Here is a 17,820-nt window from a genome sequence, read left to right as displayed (position 1 = left end):
ACACACACTTTGTGCATCCGCATCTAATCTGGAACCTTTCTGAAATTTATTTCTTGGTGTTTCGTTTTGTAAATCTACCGCAGAATTAAATAAAATCAGGGTTAATTGCTTTTTTCAGGACAGTGGAGGGTGTGTGTGCTGTGTCCCATTGGTGTGGTGTAAATGGTCTGAGGGGACAAAAATGGGCAAAAAAGGGTCAGTTGTGGGGGAGTGATAAATGTCCCCATTTTCATCTGAGGAATGTTGGAGGGTATGGCATCGCTTAGTCGTTAAAGAGTGTCGGGCTAGGACCTGGGAAGTAAGGATTTAAATCATTGCTCAGCCAGGAAGTTCACTGCTTGACTTTGAGCCACTCACGATCTCTGGGCCTCATCTACCTCACAGAGTTGTTGCTGTTTGTGAGACCTAGCTGCAGACTCCTCTTACTATCTGCCTTTCCTAGCCCAGTTACTTCCACTCACCAGATTACTTTCTATGCCCAAAGCGGGAAGACCAAAACACATCAGAAGAAAAAAGGATCCCCCGCCACCTTTCACTGGCACAGGGGTCTCCCTCTCTGCCAGCTGGCTCCTAGAAAGTGTCACTGGCTTTTTAAGGTTTACAGAAGAGTTTTGCATCCCCTATAGTTATCTGCAGAGTCAGATAATTGACCCATGTAGCTCAGGACACTAAAAGGTCAGTGAGTATCCCAAAGCTATATTGTGGGATGGCAGAAACTGAGCCTGGGATCCTTTTGCATGTGAGGATTTAACCATTATAAATCATAGACTTGGTTTTCATTATGTGGAACTCTTTGTGTTCTTCCGAGACTCATTCCTCCAAACGGTAGCATTTTCCAGTGAACTGGAATACTTTTTGGGTGTTCCAGGTTGCCAGTGGGAATCTTGTAGGCTACTTTTGACAGAGGTGGAAAAATAATTCATTGGAATACTCCATTTCAAATGCATTTTTCCACCATGCCAATAGCAGCAGCCCAACTTGCAGAAATTAAGCAGCTGAAACTTTCTTAATCACTTTGCCTCTGTGCTGGAAAACAAACCATTCACTAGTTTAATTTTTTGTAAGCTACTCTGAGGGGGACATAAGCCCTGCCCCAAAGTTGGCAACTGAAGGTGCTGATTAGGGTGGCCAGATGGAAAAAGGAGAAAAGGCTCGTACACCTTTAATTGGCATGCACAATTGAGCCCTGTTCTCATGCTGATATTAGTAGAGGAAGAAACAATTCCCAAGTGCACAAAACAACCAGAAACTGCCATTAAAGGTAGACCCTGGACATTTATTTACTTTTTAAAAAGTCAACCAAGTAGCAACCCAACCATAAAATTGGGCAGGAAGGCTTGTTTGGGTCTCTCTGGTCACATTTCAACCAAATGCTCAGCTGTGCCTTATTGCAATTGCTTTCTGCATCTTCACACACATCCAAGGCAGCTTACAACATACATCTCAGTAATATTAAGATTAAACCTGATCAACAAGAACGGTAGCAGATTTAATTTGCTTACATGTTGTTGCTCCAACACGTTCCATGCTACTGACAGACGCAGAGCTTCCTTCTTTTTTTGGAGTTTCTCATACCAGCTGGATCGACTTTGTGGGGGTTTGAAATCACACTCCCTTTTCTGGTACGGCAAAGACTGGCTTCACTTTCCTTCCCATTGTGCAGAGTCTGAATTCAACAAGTCAAGAAGTTACATATGGGCTGTTTTCTCTCCATCTGATGGCCTTGGCGATTGCAGTTAGTAGCTGCAGGTGGGTGGGGGGCATTTGTGTATCAGCTGAAGCTGAACAGAGGCACAATGGAGAAAAGCTACTTCATCTCCCTCTGATTAACAGCTTGACACCAGCAGCTGACGGTTTATCTCCACACTGTGAAAAATCCTGCTTTTTGTCTGTTGTGTTGGTGTTAAAGACACATGAGCAGGCAATTTTCTTTCTTGGTTTGTTGGTAATCCCTCCAGTAACTGTCCATATATCTTTATTTTTTAAAAAAATAGAACCATATACACACACCTTTACACTTTGATAACCTTATGCCAATTCATCTGTCATTGTTTTTAGCATTTCTGTTGTGTCCATGTTTACTGGCTTCACCGCTGATGCCTTACTGCAATTGTATCCTATCCATACAGCTGCATCGCCCAGCCCTCGTTTTTATAATGTTACCCCAGGGACTGCAAGAAGATCAAACGCATCCATTCTTAAGGAAATTAGCCCTGGGTGCTCACTGGAAGGACAGATCGTGAAGCTGAGGCTCCAATACTTTGGCCACCTCGTGAGAAGAGAAGACTCCCTGGAAAAGACCCTGATGTTGGGAAAGATGGAGGGCACAAGGAGAAGGGGACGACAGAGGACAAGATGGTTGGACAGTGTTCTCGAAGCTACAAACATGAGTCTGACCAAGCTGCGGGAGGCAGTGGAAGACAGGGGTGCCTGGCGTGCTCTGGTCCATGGGGTCACGAAGAGTCGGACACGACTAAACGACTAAACAACAACACCCCAGGGTTCTATTGAGAGTTAATGAGCTCTTGCCTCAAATATTAAAGGAGCCTTTGAATTAGCACAGAAAGATTGGCTATAAATATCCATACTGGCCATTGCAGGGAAAAGTTGTGGAAGCATCTGCACAAGTGTGTCTGCTTTCTCCAGCTTGAGCCCCTTTGTTGGCAAGAGAAGCTCTATTTGGAAAGCTGATGGGGGATGGCAATCAACTGTATTTGGAGCACCTGTAACCCCTGGCCAAGTAGAGAGGCTCCCAAACCCCTTTCCTTAGGAAAGCCAATCTCTTCCACCCCCCACTGCACTTAAGGCAACAGCCAGCCAATATATGAGTGTGCATCCTCATCTTAGGCCTATTTGCATGCCTCGCAACCAACATATCTCACCCTAAGAAATGGGTAAAGGTTTTGAGCATTTCCAGACAACCTGTTTATAGTGAGTGTTTATCCCAATTTGTTTGTGGGGAGGTTAGACAATGGATTAAGCAAACATTATCCCACACTTTCCAGCACATTTCCTCATCACCTTCCTTATTGTAAAACGTCAAATCTTTGGGGATGTGGTTTCTTTTCACTAATAAACATATATTCATGCACACTTTCCCCTAATGCATGTTATTTCTGTACACCGTTTTGGTTGGAGAAGTGTGAATTTTGAAAGAAAGTTGTGTTTTGATTCACGTATTCATGTTTTGATAGGAAAATGAATTAGGTAGGTTGGTGTTAAAATGCAAACTGAACTAATCCCCCCAATCCACTTTTCTGGGTAACGATGATGTTTCTGGGAGTCTTCTGTGCCTGCCCAGTTTAGCCTACAATCAGAGAATCCTGGAACGTGCTAGAAAAAAGTGGCAGCTCTTTAAAAGAAGGCAGATGCCTGGCAAAAGTAGTTCCAAATCAAGGAATGGAAACCTCAACTGGGTTCTGGGCTAAGTCAAAACACAATCAATGTCTCTTGTTATACGAGCTCAAGCTTTTGCTCAGTAAACCTCTCTGATGGCACAGCTGTTTTGCTCCATGTTGAGGAGGTAATTGATGTGAAGAAGCCACTGTTGAGTGTCTGGCTGAGAGTTTGTGAAGCTGATATGTATGATGGTCACTGGGCTGCAATGATATGCTGCAGGCATCTGGCAAGACTCAGATTAAACTTTCCCTAACCCAATTAAGTTGGGGGGGGGAGGGGAGTCATATTGTAGTGTTACAGCATCCATCACTGTGACGTTACCATATATGAGAGAGTGCTGGAGGGGAAATAGTTAAATAGATTGCACAGACAGGACCCAGGGGGGTGGAGTCAGTGGGTCTATGAAACTAGTTCTGGGAGGAGTCTGGGAGTTAGTTCGTTGGGAGTTGTGGGTGGGTGGGTGGTTGGTTTGAGTGGGTTGGCTGGTTGGGAAAGGCAGTTGGTAATAGAGAGACAGTTAGGGCAGTTGGTCCTTGAGTGTGGGGTGGTAGCAGAGATAGAGAGAGGAACATAAGACTAAGAAAGTAAAGAGGAACACTGTTTGGAATGCTGTAATAGTTTTGTTTGAAGTCTGAAATAAAATACACTCTTCTTTATGAATTGAAAAGCTGACTGAGACTGAAGTCATTTTACCAGGGAGGACCTGGTTGGTGGCAGCGGATTAGTGGTGTACGGGTCAATAGTCCGTGAGACAACCAGGGGCTCTGTACGAACGCCACAATCACCACCTCAAAATGGTAATCTCTAGGATTCATCCATTATCCCTTCAGCAGAAGCTTTGGGATGGGCAACCAGTTAAAACCCTTTTATTACCTCTGTGCTTCCCTTCTCTCTTCTCCCCGCCCCCCCCCCAAAAAAACCCAACTTTCAGAAGCAGGAATATTGGACATTTCATTCAAGTCTGTAAAATCAAACTGGTATACCTGTAAGAGATGGCAGGAAAAAACTGAAAAGCTATTTCACTGCAGGAAGAAAACACAACTGAGGAACAGCCGACAGCTGCAATCCCATTTCCTTTTATGTCTTTATTCACTGTTTAGCTTCTCTTTATTCCAACAGTGCAAATATGTAAGAACAGCAGGAAACCCATGTTTTAAGCAGCACATATATGCTCATGGCTGGCTATAACTAACTACATTCCCCAAGCAATGGAAAAGTAATACACGGATACCATCCTTTCAAGGAGGAGGAGGACAGACTTTGCTGCAGCCGAGAGCCACAAAATGCAACTTTCCATTAAAAGTAGCCAAGCTGTCAAAATGCTAGAAACCACCACAGGCCTTCCCTTTTCTTTAAAAAATACTCCCATATCCTCTTGCTATAATTTAAATGCGGTTTCGTTTTTGCTATCTACAGTATAGATATATAAAATATAGACTCTGTTTTATCACACACTTTTTGTTTGATAAATAACTTTTAAAATATCTACTGTACATAAAATGCCCATGCAATGACATTTTGTATATACCTAGTTTGCTTCTCTCTCTCTCTCTCTCTCTCTCTCTCTCTCTCTCTCTCTCTCGTACATATGTACACACACACACACACACACTTGTAAAACACAATAAATATATACAGCAATAAATGTACACTTGGATTTAAGGTTAAAAAAATAAAAACAAGGCATCATTTAAGATCCAGATTAAGTAGAGGGTTGCAATTAATCACTGAAAGATGATGGCATGCTAATTCTACACATAAGAGGATTTATAGAACTGCGTACTCTATTTTCCTCTCTGTTTTTTAACATTGTTAGTGCACCACCCTGACCAATATTCAGCATAAGAGAATGACAGGAAAACAAAGAGATGATTGAATTGACTAGACCTTTCCGCAGTGGTACAAAATGACACCAATAAGATTGATGGGTAATCTTTAAAAAAATGAGAATCCTATAAAATAGTATAAATGATAGAGTTAATATGCTAGTCATTCAAGTGCTTTTCAAGAGGTGGTGGCTGGAAACACAGCAACACAAATGGAGAGCCTTTGATTATTTGTATTGTCAAATCGTACAGAACAGTGTTTCAGTTCTCACATTTCTTGGAACTTGCAACCACCCCTTCTAAGCTTATTCTCCCTTCCGTGATCTGATGCCCCCAGTGCCATCTAGCAGAAATCTGCTCCTCTGCCCATGAATATTACATGCATCTTATGTGCATCCTGCTGTTGCACATCACAATCAGGGATGGCTAGTACAGGTAACTTTTAGGAGGAGTGCTGTTACCCACTCTTCCTTCATTTCATCTTTTAGTCTCCTATCTACTGCTCCAAATACAGGCAACCTCTTCAGGTGTTGGAGAAGGAAGAAGCAGAGTCTGCATCAAGGCATTGATCCAAAAAAAAATATGTAACTGGAATTCAATGATGCAAGGAAGTAATAAGATAATGTATTAACTACCTACAGAGAAGTGAAATGGGCCGAATACATTTAAAGTCCAGTAGATACCAAAAGGAAAGGTAAACGCCTTTACTGTTCTAGGAGTAAGTACCCAGTTAGATTTTTCAGTGCAAGCTGCCATGTCATCTCAGCGATGATGTGCAAGCCAAGAAAAATTTATCTAGTAGCTGTTCAGGTAGCAGTCTCTACATCTCACCTAGACTTTGGACAAATCATGCTATGTTTTTGTGCAATTTCCTCCTAAAACATGTTAGGTTTTGTTGAAACCTATGCTTTAAAAAATCTTGTCCTAGTGTGGGCCCTAAAGACCAAACCCCAAGTCAGAAAAAAAGAGTCCTGTGACACCTTAAAAAAACGATCACGTTTTTGTAGACCGTACGCGCCTTGTCTGATGGGCTACTTTGTGCATCTAACAAAGTAAGCTCTGGTCCATGAAAGCTTTTGCACAGTACTAAACATGGATAGCTCACTTGGTTAGAGCATGGTGCTGGTAACACCAAGGCTGCAGGCTCGATCCCCGTAAGGGGCAGCTGCATATTCCTGCATTGCAGGGGGTCGGACTAGATGATCCTCAGGGTCCCCTCCATCTCTATGATTCTATATTAGTTTTGTTATGGCAGACTGACATGGTTGTCTCTCTGGAATTTATCAACAATCCGAGAACATAAGGAGACTGGCTGGTCACCCTGTAAGTAATTACCCTTATTTATCTACAGATTGTTGTGCGTCGTATTGAATTCTTCCAGGGCCCTAGAAGAAACATGCTGCTATTTTGGAGCTGCATGTATTTTTTAAAATATACATGTTTCTATTTCCGTTACCTTGAAAGGGGGGGGGGGAGTCCAAACAGAACATAAACCTTCATTATTAACTATGAAAACCAAGCTGCCAAATTTCCCAGGTCACACAACACAGTCATACCCAAAGTGTTCTTATTCTGTCTATGAAACTGATACAGGTGCATGGGTTACTGAATGATGCAGTAATCAATTAGCATGCTATTATCAGCGGGACTGCAAGTGTCCATGTCAGAAGCCAGCCAGTTTTGCTTTCTGCAAGGAAGGGGCTTTCTGATAAGTCACCAGCTTTGCAGCCTGCTAACTGGTGAGGAATGTCTCAAACTAGACCTCCCCGAACCTTTTATTCACAGTAAACGCAACTGCATCAGCTGTGCACCTGTAGGTGGTAAATGGATGCTGTTCTACCTTCCTATAATGCTATTTTGTAAACAGTTAATGCAAGTTTCTCTTTAACAGAGTCTCGAACAACTACCAAAGCAAGCATTTCGAACGCATCTAATATTTCAGCACCAACTAGGCAATGTGGTTTAAATAGCAAGGATTTATTCCCTATATTGTCTTCCTTGTCCAAGGCCTGAGACACATGGCATGTTTTTTCTGTAAGGAAAGAACTGCAATGATCCACGTTTTTCTGAGAGGTGGCCAAAAAAACCCACAACCCTAGCAGTACAGAGACATTCTGCTCCTGCGCATTGCTTCGCTGATCAAGTAAGCAGGGCTCAGCTCTGGCTCCTCAGTCATGATCGCAATGTTCTGCCATTCACCCAGCTGGTTCGATTTTTTAATGGTGTCCACCACACACAAAGCATAGAGACAGTCATCAAAAGTCGCAGCCATTGTGAGCGGCCGCCCATCCCACGTCCGCCTGTCATCTTGATCCTCAAACGCTTGACGGACAGCCTGCACCATCTTTATAGTTCCACGGAGGTATGGGGAAGGGATGTCGCTGAAGGCCTTTTCGGGCAGCAGGGCATTGCTGACAGGGGTGGAATCCTTCAAAAGGAGCTCTTTTTGTGGCGAGCTGTTGCTCTGCCCATACAAATCCATGCCTATTACAGTCAGCCTCCCGCTGGAGCCCACCACAACAATATCTTGCTTAAATTCCCCGGGCACGTTGAAGTTGAGGGTGACGGTGCAACACACCCCGCCTTCCAGGACCATCTGAAACGTGCAAAAGTCGTCGCTCGTGATTTGGCGGATTCCCTTGATGTAGTCCGTCTGTTTCACAAAGGTCTTAAGCAGCCCGTGCACTTTCACAGCCTTCTGGCTAGTGAGGAAGGTCAAGAGGTCAATGATGTAGGTACCAACCGAATGCAGCCCCCCGCCCCCCATCAAGTCATCGCAGCTCCAGTTGTATTTCTTCCCCAGCAGGCTCCCACTGTGAACTTGTACCTCACATACAAGCAGTTCTCCAACGTAGCCCTCTTGAATCAGCTGCTTCATCTTCACAAAGGCAGGCAGGAAGCGGAGGACGTTGCCCATGATGCTCATGAGCTTGGGGTAATAGTGCGCAGCTGTCATCATCCGAAAGGCATCCAGTGGAGTGGCTGTCCTGTCGCAAATGACGTTCTTTCCAATCCCTGACATTGGAGAGAAAGAGTAGGTGAGGTTAGGACATTCATGGCCCTACAGTCTAGTCTAGTAATTCAGAAATGTTGAATCCATTTAAATAAATATGGGGGGGGGGGGTAATCATTCACGCACAATTGTTGCTTTTGTTATGGCTTCCAGAAGACACAGTGAAGATACTCCATTTTAGTTTCACTTACAGAGAAAGTGGTGTGAGCTGAATTCAGGGCTTCTGACCATTACCACATGCAAACAGCTTTATTTCTTGGCATGCAAGAAAATATGATGCCACTCTGAAAAGGGTGACTATGGAACTCATGTCATCATAAGAGTAAAAACCATTGGTCCATGCCAAACCTTTTGCAAGAGGTTCTCGTCGTCCTTTATTAGTGTCTGCAACTCTTCCTGATTTTGTATCATCTTCAAATTTTATTAACTACATTCCCTACTCGTTTATATGTACTGTTTATAAGGGAAATCTGGTTCTGTCTGAACACAGCAGTGTTCTGTCAACTTATTTACCTATTTAGCTGAAATGTTATTATTCCCTGCTAAGGTACTAATAAATAGAATATAGTGTTTAAAAGGATGAATATGCTTTTCTGCATCTTAGGAACAGGTGGCATTACCTCACAGAAAATAACCTGGGTATTATCTCAGGGGTTATAATTCAGTTCCTTGCATGCGTACTGCCTGTCCATTGAATTCTCTAGCCATATTTCCGTCATTACAATAGCTATGTTTTTCAAAAAAGTTTCTGAATATATACTTTGAATTTATTGTACAGACCATAGATTTAAAGCACATTCCCCCGCCTGCAAAGATTCCGGGGAACTGCAGTTTACCCATCACAGAGCTGCAATACACTGCATACTTAACACACCCAGGATTCTTTTGGGGGAGGGTGCTTTCAATGTCCAGTGTGTATGCAGCCTGTATCTCTTAAAACTAAGAGTGTTAACTCCAGTTCATGGTCACAGATACTACATTTTACATAGACATTCCTGCCATCTCCAAAAAGAGGCATAATTGAAGCAAGCGAGCCCATCCAACAGGTCTAAAGCCTCTTGGTTAAACTGAACAGAGCAAGGAAGTGCTTCTAGTTCAGCATGAGCTGTATCATCTCAGTAAGATTACCAAATAACCCTTTATTTAAAGCAGGCCACCCCAGATTTAAAAGATTGTTCCTTATTTGACAGTATTGCCACCCTACACAACAGTGGTTTCTAAACTATTTCCTGGAGAGTTCCTCAGAAGCTTATCAAGGGTTCTTGAAAGAGGAGATGGGTCATGGAGGGGACACTCCTTGATGTAAAGTTACGGAAGGGTGCTAGTGAGATGTTCCACACACAATTTCATGATAAAACAGCAGGAGACCTGCTCGAGGCCTAGCCACTGCTCTGAATGACTTAATGGTGCCACACCTTGCATAACTTGCTCCAGGATTTTTTGCTGGGTGAAAATATTCCCTAGTGGTAGCATGTTTGAAATGGCTATAGAAGATAAGGGATACTGAATATTTCAGAATATTCCCAGCTCTAACAGAACAAACCTCTCTGATTTTTAGTACTTTGATCTGGCAACCATAGGCATGTTTATTTTCTACTGAGCTTATTCCTCAAACGTCCAGATTGCCTGTTTAGTGCCTCCGAACCTTTGTTACTAAAAACCAACCATCTCCCACTGTGTCTCGATTCATATAAAATTAGGTTTGTTTGGCTTCAGAGAGAGAATTCATGTAGCTGACCTACATTCCTTTAATAGGTAAAAGTTCCAATTGTACCTTTGGCTGCAAAGCTATTCAGTGTAAATCTGTGATCTTAACAAGTCTTTGTCAACAGAGTATGTCCTCTCCGTAGGACTCTAGGATCGGGATACAGCCAGAAATGCAGAAATCCTGCCTTTATAGAAACCTGCAACACATTTTCCAAGCCCGAAAGGCACTATTCATATGGCCAAGGGGGTAGAAATCTCAGCACAGCAGTGGTTGGCAGCAGCCTTTGCAAATATATGAGTATTTTGTTCCATTGCTTCTGGGCTTCCATTGGCAATGCCCTTTAAGCCCTGCATTGCTCAGGAATCACAACGGGTATGGCCCAATCCCAGAGTGGGTAGGCCACTTCCTGTTAGAGGCGATGATAACTTATCATCTGCTATGAGAATTCAAGTATCAATACATAAAGATCCTACAAACTAAAATGAAGTATTGCAAAGAGCAAACGTTATGTTATGAACAGGCCTTTCTGGTGGTGTCCCTACCCACCTCAATGAGGGTGGAGGAAGCACCAAAGATACCAGAGATATAGGGGGACTTTGTTTATGCTGCTCAACTTCCCTGCCTAAGAGCTGGTGTGCAGGGTAGCACAGCAGCAGCCGCCACTTTCCCACATAGCCCCAGAGCTTTGTTTTAGTTGTGGATATTTTTTGACACAGTATTTTTGGTATGGATTGAAGACCAAATGATAGAGAGGGCGTTTAAAGGGTGTTCAGAGGGTGCTCCCCACTTTATGCAATTTGACGCAGGGGCCTAGAACGTAACTCCCGCCTAAGTGGGGAGTCGCCTGTACCAGGCAAACACGTTTTTATCTACCCATCTTTTTTAGTTAAGTTAGCCTCCACTGTTGTTGCTCGTCTTTTGGTGGGCTGGGGTAGTACTTGCCCATATTGTGTTGTTGGATGAACATTTTAGGAATTGTTTTATATTTGCTGGTTTTCAATTGATTTTACCTGTTTGCATTTTATCTTGTTGAGTCGCTTAGAGACCTTTTTTGTATAAAGCAACTACCAAATGTAAACAAATAATAATGCCTAATAATAATAATATTGCCACCACAACTCCCATGAAGGTTCTGGTTTATTGCTGTAGGGCTGTTGAGAACCCCAGCAGCAGGGGTTGGCAACTGGAAGGTCAGATATATTATTATTATTATTATTATTATTATTATTATTATTATTAATACCCCGCCCATCTGGCTGGGTTTCCCCAGCCACTCTGGGTAGCTCCCAACAGAATTAAAAGCACAATAGAACATCAAACATTAAAAACTTCCCTAAACAGGGCTGCCTTCAGATGTCTTCTAAAAGTCAGATAGTTGTTTATTTCCTTGACATCTAGTGGGAGGGCGTTCCACAGGGCAGGCGCCGCTACTGAGAAGGCCCATTACCGAATTTCAGTCACCTGCATACAAGAACCAGCAAAATCTCACTGGCTCAGGACTTTAGATTTATACAAATGTGCATATGCATATAAAAAGACTGGCTGTGGCCCTGGAAGGAGTTGCAAGTGCTTAGTGGACTGAAATGAGCCAGCCGTGTAAGCACATGTCACTGCTTTATACTGTCATGAGTTTGGGGTGGGGGAGGAGACTGTAGGTCGAGACCTTTCTAACCCTTGGATCCAGCAAGTGTTATTATAAGCAAGGGTTCAAATTCCTCTTGAGGTGATAGCCTAGGTAATGGGCCATTAAGGGAACAAAGAAAGTGAGGTGGGCCTGTTCCCTCAACTCGCTGGTTAAAAAGGCAAAGACTACAGTTGAGAGTGGGGTGATTTGAGCTAGAAACTAGAAGTGGAAAAGTAGCAGGCTAGAAAGCCAGAAAGTCACAGAAATGATTGATTTCCGTTTGAATTCAAGGCTACAGCTATAGGAGAAGAAAGTTCCTCTTGGGGTGTTAATGCTGTGAACCCCTCCATCATAGGCTCAGGTTGTGTACTGTATATGTGCAAATAAACAATATATATACACTGTAACTAATTCCAAAGGAAACACAAACCCTGGGTAACTGCCTGGAACACCGTACCACTGAGATTGGGGTGGCGTGCAACAATATTCTAAGAAACAAACTAGACTTGATGTTAAATGTGTCTGCTTTTAATGTGTCATTTGCGTTTTAAAAACAAACAAAAACCATGCATTAGTTGAGGAGAGGCTATTAATTGTTAGGTCCTAAGGAAAAATCCTCCCCTGAAGCTAGTAGTTTGCATCGGAAGGAAGTCTCTTATTGGCACTTAGGCTGGATCTACACACATCAAAAAAGCGTTTTTGGAAAACACGTCGTAAACTTCATTATGCGAAATCACGTTGGCGAAAGACGGGAGCCATCTGGTGTCACAACATTATAACACATATAAAACATTTTTTCTTTCCTAATGTAGCTGAGTCCTTAGTTTGGCCCCAAGTCAAATCACTGGTCTATCTATCCCAGGGTGCCAGAAGGAGGTCTTTCCCATCCCCACTTCCTGAGATTCTGAACTGGTAGGGATTGAATTTGCGGGTGCCTGTATGCAAAGCAGACAACCATTGAGATCCTCTTCCTGTATAATGTAACCAATGTCTTTTATAATCTGGATTCAAAACTACGGTATCTAAATTATAAAAGCTTTGCAAAAATTTGCAATTTTCAGGTGGTCCACAGAAGTATCTGCGGTATAAGATTATGAAGGGCACACTTATTTCAGTTTGTATTGAGTGCAGCGAGAAAGTTGTGATAATTTGCCCTGGTAAGATAAAAAATTGATTTTTCTGCCTGTAGACAGATGAGTGGATGCTCCTGGCCTAGCAATTACAGTGGTACCTCGGGTTAAGTACTTAATTCATTCCGGAGGTCCATTCTTAACCTGAAACTGTTCTTAACCTGAAGCACCACTTTAGCTAATGGGGCCTCCTGCTGCCGCTGCGCCGCCAGAACACAATTTCTGTTCTCATCCTGAAGCAAAGTTCTTAACCTGAAGCACTATTTCTGGGTTAGCGGAGTGTGTAACCTGAAGCGTATGTAACCCGAGGTACCACTGTATTTGGATTGAGAATGGTTGAGCAGTACAGAGAGCTGATTGGCCAGAGAATGAGAGATTGACAGAAAACTATCCAGGATTCTCTCTACATTGAAATGGCTCATGGAAGGATACGTGGGACAGGAAAGAGTATAGTTTTGAAATATTGGGGATAACCTTTTATTGAAAAAATTGCTGGCCATTTCACCTGGTAGGGCTGATTGCCCTAAGAGACCAGCCTCCATAGGTGATACATATTTTTTTTTAGTTTTGTCTTTTAGGAACACTTTTTGCAACCATCTGGTCAACACTGAAGCTTTGTCATGCCTCAGTTTGCACGATCATCTGCCAAGTGGTTGGCTTGCTTTGCTAGCAATAGGACTACAGTTTGGGCAGTCTGATTTCATAAACATTTGGGATTATGTAATTTGGGAACAATGATCGCTCTGTCTTTTTAGGAAAGAAATGGTGGCATGTTGCTTTTTCCTCTCCTCACTGAATAAGCTGTTGTTGGTGACCTGAGTGTGAGCGCATTTATTATACACGTTGTTTTGGCCCAACAGAATAAGCAACCCTACTGGTCATGTGGGCACCAGTGAAGCAGCATGAAAGTCCACTGGGTCACGTCAGCATTCTCTAGCTCTTGAAGGGATAATCTGGGTCATGGAGCTCTTGAATCACACAGGGCAGCTACTGGGGCAAAATGGGTGTTATTCAGCTAAGATCTACTCAGAGCAGAACCCCAGTAAAGCTGTGGCCTTATAAGGCTCACTAGGGAGAATCCCTGAATTACAGCAGGTACCCCTGAAATATGTACTGTACCTATGTTGCCAAGCTATACCTGTGTGAGATCAATTTAATTTGAAGGAGTTTCCCTAAAGAATTATGCAAATTTTAGTTCAGTGGAAGTGAAGGCCTAAGTGTACAACAGGGCTTAAAGATTACACAAGTGCAGTTTATCTTCACCAAAGAGACTTCCAGCAGGCATACTGATGCAGAAAGACCATTGACCAAATCACTAGGATGGGTGACTGCTATTTTATTGTTAAAAAAAACAAACAAATTAAGCCAAAAGCAAAGGCAATGCAAACCAAACTATGGGATATAAAAGCATGCCTAAAGAAACTCTGGTGAAATCAGACCTTTTCCCATAAAGATCTATGTCACTAAGGAGCAGATAATTTAAAAAAGAAAACAAAATACAGTTAATAAACTGCCATGGCAGTTCCCAGAAGATCAGGCATTCTAACCCAAGGAGTCAGATTACTTTATGCTATATCTATTTGTGCCTTAGCATTGTTTGTGTCCCCCCCCCCCCCCTTCTAGCTTATCCACAGATGTCTGGGGCAAAACCAGCAGAACACAGACATCTGGCAGTGCTATTTTAGCTGACTCTGGCGATGTCAACTCTAGCTAATTACTTTCTCTTCTACCTCCATCTCAGAAAGGAATCAAATGCCTCCCTTCACTAATGGAAAGCAAACATTCTCAGCATGTCCTCATTACATTATTAAAATTCTTGCTCGCTCTGCAAATGAAAGCGCAAGCGTTCAGCATATGGAACTAAACACCAACGACAAACAACACTTGTGCTGTGTGTGCTGGGGATTCAGGCCTACAGACTCAGAGGTTGTGGGTGCCCAATGTAATCCCCATCAAATAATTCAAAGACAGAATGCACAAGACTTTGGCAACGTGGGAAAGGCTCTTCCAGAAACAAGTAAATTAAACATAACATACTCCAAAGACTCGCTTACTTCATCTCATCACCCTCCCCGCCCCTGCCCAATCTCTATCCACTATTAGGCAGAAGTGTTTCATTATTCCCAAATTTAACAATAGGAAATGACTGAAAATATCATGAATGAGTTTAATATCCCAACATCTTCAATCTGTGAGCAGAAGGGACTTCCGTACTTCCACTCATAGGAGGACCCATTCAGTGATCAGAACTATCTTTCCATGAAGGACAGTGTGAGGACCCTGTGTGAGAGGCGATGAAGGGGAGAGGCCACAGGGTTAGAGGCTGTTAGAAGAGAGGGATGTGCCCAGGTGAGAGCTCGGAGGGCACACCTTCCTCCGTAGGGGATGAAAGTTAAGATACAGTGGTGAGAGATGATTTTGCAGTTTCTTTTTCTTCTTTCCTTTCTTTCTTTCTTTCTTTCTTTCTTTCTTTTTTTCTTTCTTTCTTTCCTGCAGATTAGTTTGTTCTTTTAATTGCATTGTGAAAACTCTAATTGAAAAATTCCAGAAAAGAGAGCAGAACTATCCTCCCATGAACGGAAACTCCTGCAGTTCAAAGAGTGAAGACTTTGGATCCAACCCACAGAAGTTTGTCCAAAGCCATTCAATAAGTTCATGGCTCTGTGAAGTATGAACTTTGCAGCCCAACCCGATGGATTATTATTTCAATTCCCGTCCCACTAATTTTAATGGAATTTCTGTCTGGGTAAGTAGGCTTAGGAACAAATGTTAAGCCTTGCAGGTCCAAATTCTGTATTTTTTTAATGACTAATGGTCATCTTCTCCCAAGAGTTTGCATAAAATGGTTTCCCATTAGTTTTTAATATATAATGCTGTACTGTTTTTAACACTTGATTGGGAGCCACCCAGAGTGGCTGGGGAAACTCAGCCAGATGGGCAGGGTATAAATAATAATAAATTATTATTATTATTACATTATCTGTTAAAGGATGAACTAAGGAAGAACTCAAGATTTCTCTTCCAACTGCGTCCTGCTTGACAACAATTGCTTGCTTGTGGTTTTTCCACCATGTAAGTGTGTGAAGCACAAATTTTAGGGTGGAAAGTCTGATTAACTCGTATGTGATGTGTAATTGCACAGACATAGAAAGCTGCCTGCGAAGTAAAGGCACAACAATGTACTTGAACAACGGGAGGGGGTGGGGGGAGCCTGTGGGCATATCTCTTCCTACTGTAATCTAATCAGAAGGGTACAGAAGATGCTACAGACACACTTCCAGGTCTAAGAGAAAAATGAATGCTGTAGAAGGTAGTTCAGCGACTGCCCTTCGTCCTGTGTTGCAAATCTACACATTTGCCTACAAGGGGGGAGGAGGGCATGTATAGTTTGTGCTAGAAAAATCTAAATGACTTTAATATTATATATATACATATATATATATATATATATATATATATATGCGCATGTATTTGCATCATGCAAGGCACAGAAAAGAGAAGAGCTATGCAGAGTCCCTATCTGGCTGTATACACACCATATTTTAAAGCACATGACATCCCTTGGGAAATGTAGTTCAGGGTGCTGGGAATTATAGCCCTGTGAGGGGTAAACTAGTTCCCAGGATTCTATGGTGGAAGTCATGTGCTTTGAAGCTATGGTGTGTATGCACCCCCCCCCCCGTGTGTGTGTGTCCCCAATTCAAGACAACTGTTCTGAATTTCAAAGAGGACCACATATGCTATTAAATATTTTAGAAGGATTTTTTAAAAAGAGAGACTCTGCAGAGTGTATTAAACAAAACAACAACAGCAATGACATTTTGCTCTAATTCATTCCAGCTCTTCTTTCATTTTTGTCCAAAAAGTTTGTTTTCGTTGTGAATTAGTTTTTGGCTTTTGTGAGAATATGGACCTAGTACATGTAAGAATATAGTCCACACAGAGGCTGTGGGGAGGCTGGCTTTTTACTTGAACAACTGGACAGAATACTGCCTGTGCATTTTCTTTTATCGTTTACACTAGACTTACAAAGGGATAGAAGGTTACACTTTTTTCATGAAAGCTACAAATCATGGCCAGCTAATTTGCTAAAAATGGGTATCAAAAAGAATATCATTCCAGGCACTACGAAACCCTATGAGAGTGGCCCTACAGGTTAAAAAAGGCTCACATTCTATACTGGAATCAGGGCGAAGAGTTCAAAAGGAAGTTTAAGCTTAAGAGTATGTGCCCATCCATTTCCCTGCAGGCATCTGTCCTCACATAACCCTTCCCATTGCCTCCTATTACCCTTCATGGACTGTGCTTTAGTGACATACTTCATGTGATGTGACAAGTTGACGTGCCCAGAATCCAAATTCATCCCATAGTACAGCCCTGAAGTACACAGTGACAGTCGCATTAAAGACATCAGCAGGGGGCAAAGCTCATGGAAAGCCATTCCCTTTGGCTGTTCCATAAAAGGTCACGTCTGGCTGGAATAAGTAAAAGGGAGGAAAGCACAGAATATGACACACCACAAGACTGGTGTAGTGGAGCCAAACCCTGGTACAGTATAAGTGTGCAGCTCACACATGACCGCAATTCCTCCTATCTCATAGAAATACCGCTTGTCATTAACAACAGCTTCGCAGTATCCTAAAAATCAGTGCTATTTTTCTAGAAAAAGAGATGCCGGAACTCACCATTAATGCCTCCCTTGTTCTCTTCTAATGGCAATGGTGCCCACCTGAGAGGTTCCAAAGAGTTCTGGTTTTAAAAAGTGCTGCTTTTAGACTTCCAGGGTGGCGCCATCGGCAATGGCGGACTCCCTCTGAACTGGAGGGACTAGCTCCACGCGAAACGGGTCTTTTCCGCTACGGCGAAGTGGGGACCCTTTTAAAAATCACAGGCTGATGAAGCCTGTGACCATGGGACTCGGCGGGCACCCTTAGCGCCCCCCCAACCCGCAAAGGAACCCACTAACGGGCTCCGAAGCGAAGAGGGGGAAGCGGCGCGGTGCTGTGAGTCAACTGCTATTTCCGTGGAGCGAAGCCGCATAGCCGTTGCCGGAGAGCGCTGCCTTTTTCCTGGGACAATTTGGCTTCTAAAATAAGCACCCATGAGTACCTAAACTTTGA

The 17,820-nt window shown here is 42.8% G+C and overlaps 1 protein-coding gene across 1 annotated transcript in view; it reads right to left on the bottom strand.

Moving 5' to 3' along the window:
• Positions 1-4,459: 4,459 nt before the first annotated feature.
• GFOD1 (Gfo/Idh/MocA-like oxidoreductase domain containing 1) overlaps positions 4,460-17,820 on the bottom strand; it is a 55,201-nt gene continuing 41,840 nt past the window's right edge. Inside the window, exon 2 of the mRNA XM_081014924.1 lies at positions 4,460-8,240. Coding sequence (XP_080871050.1) covers positions 7,321-8,240 — 920 coding nt within the window. The 3' untranslated portion in view covers positions 4,460-7,320. The remainder of the gene's footprint in view (positions 8,241-17,820) is intronic.

The sequence above is a fragment of the Podarcis pityusensis genome (genome assembly GCF_964106645.2).
Source record: "Podarcis pityusensis genome assembly, chromosome: 7".
Classification (NCBI taxonomy): Eukaryota; Metazoa; Chordata; class Lepidosauria; order Squamata; family Lacertidae; genus Podarcis; species Podarcis pityusensis.
The sequence above is the reverse complement of the archived record's forward strand: the minus strand, read 5'-3'. Positions and strand labels throughout refer to the sequence as shown.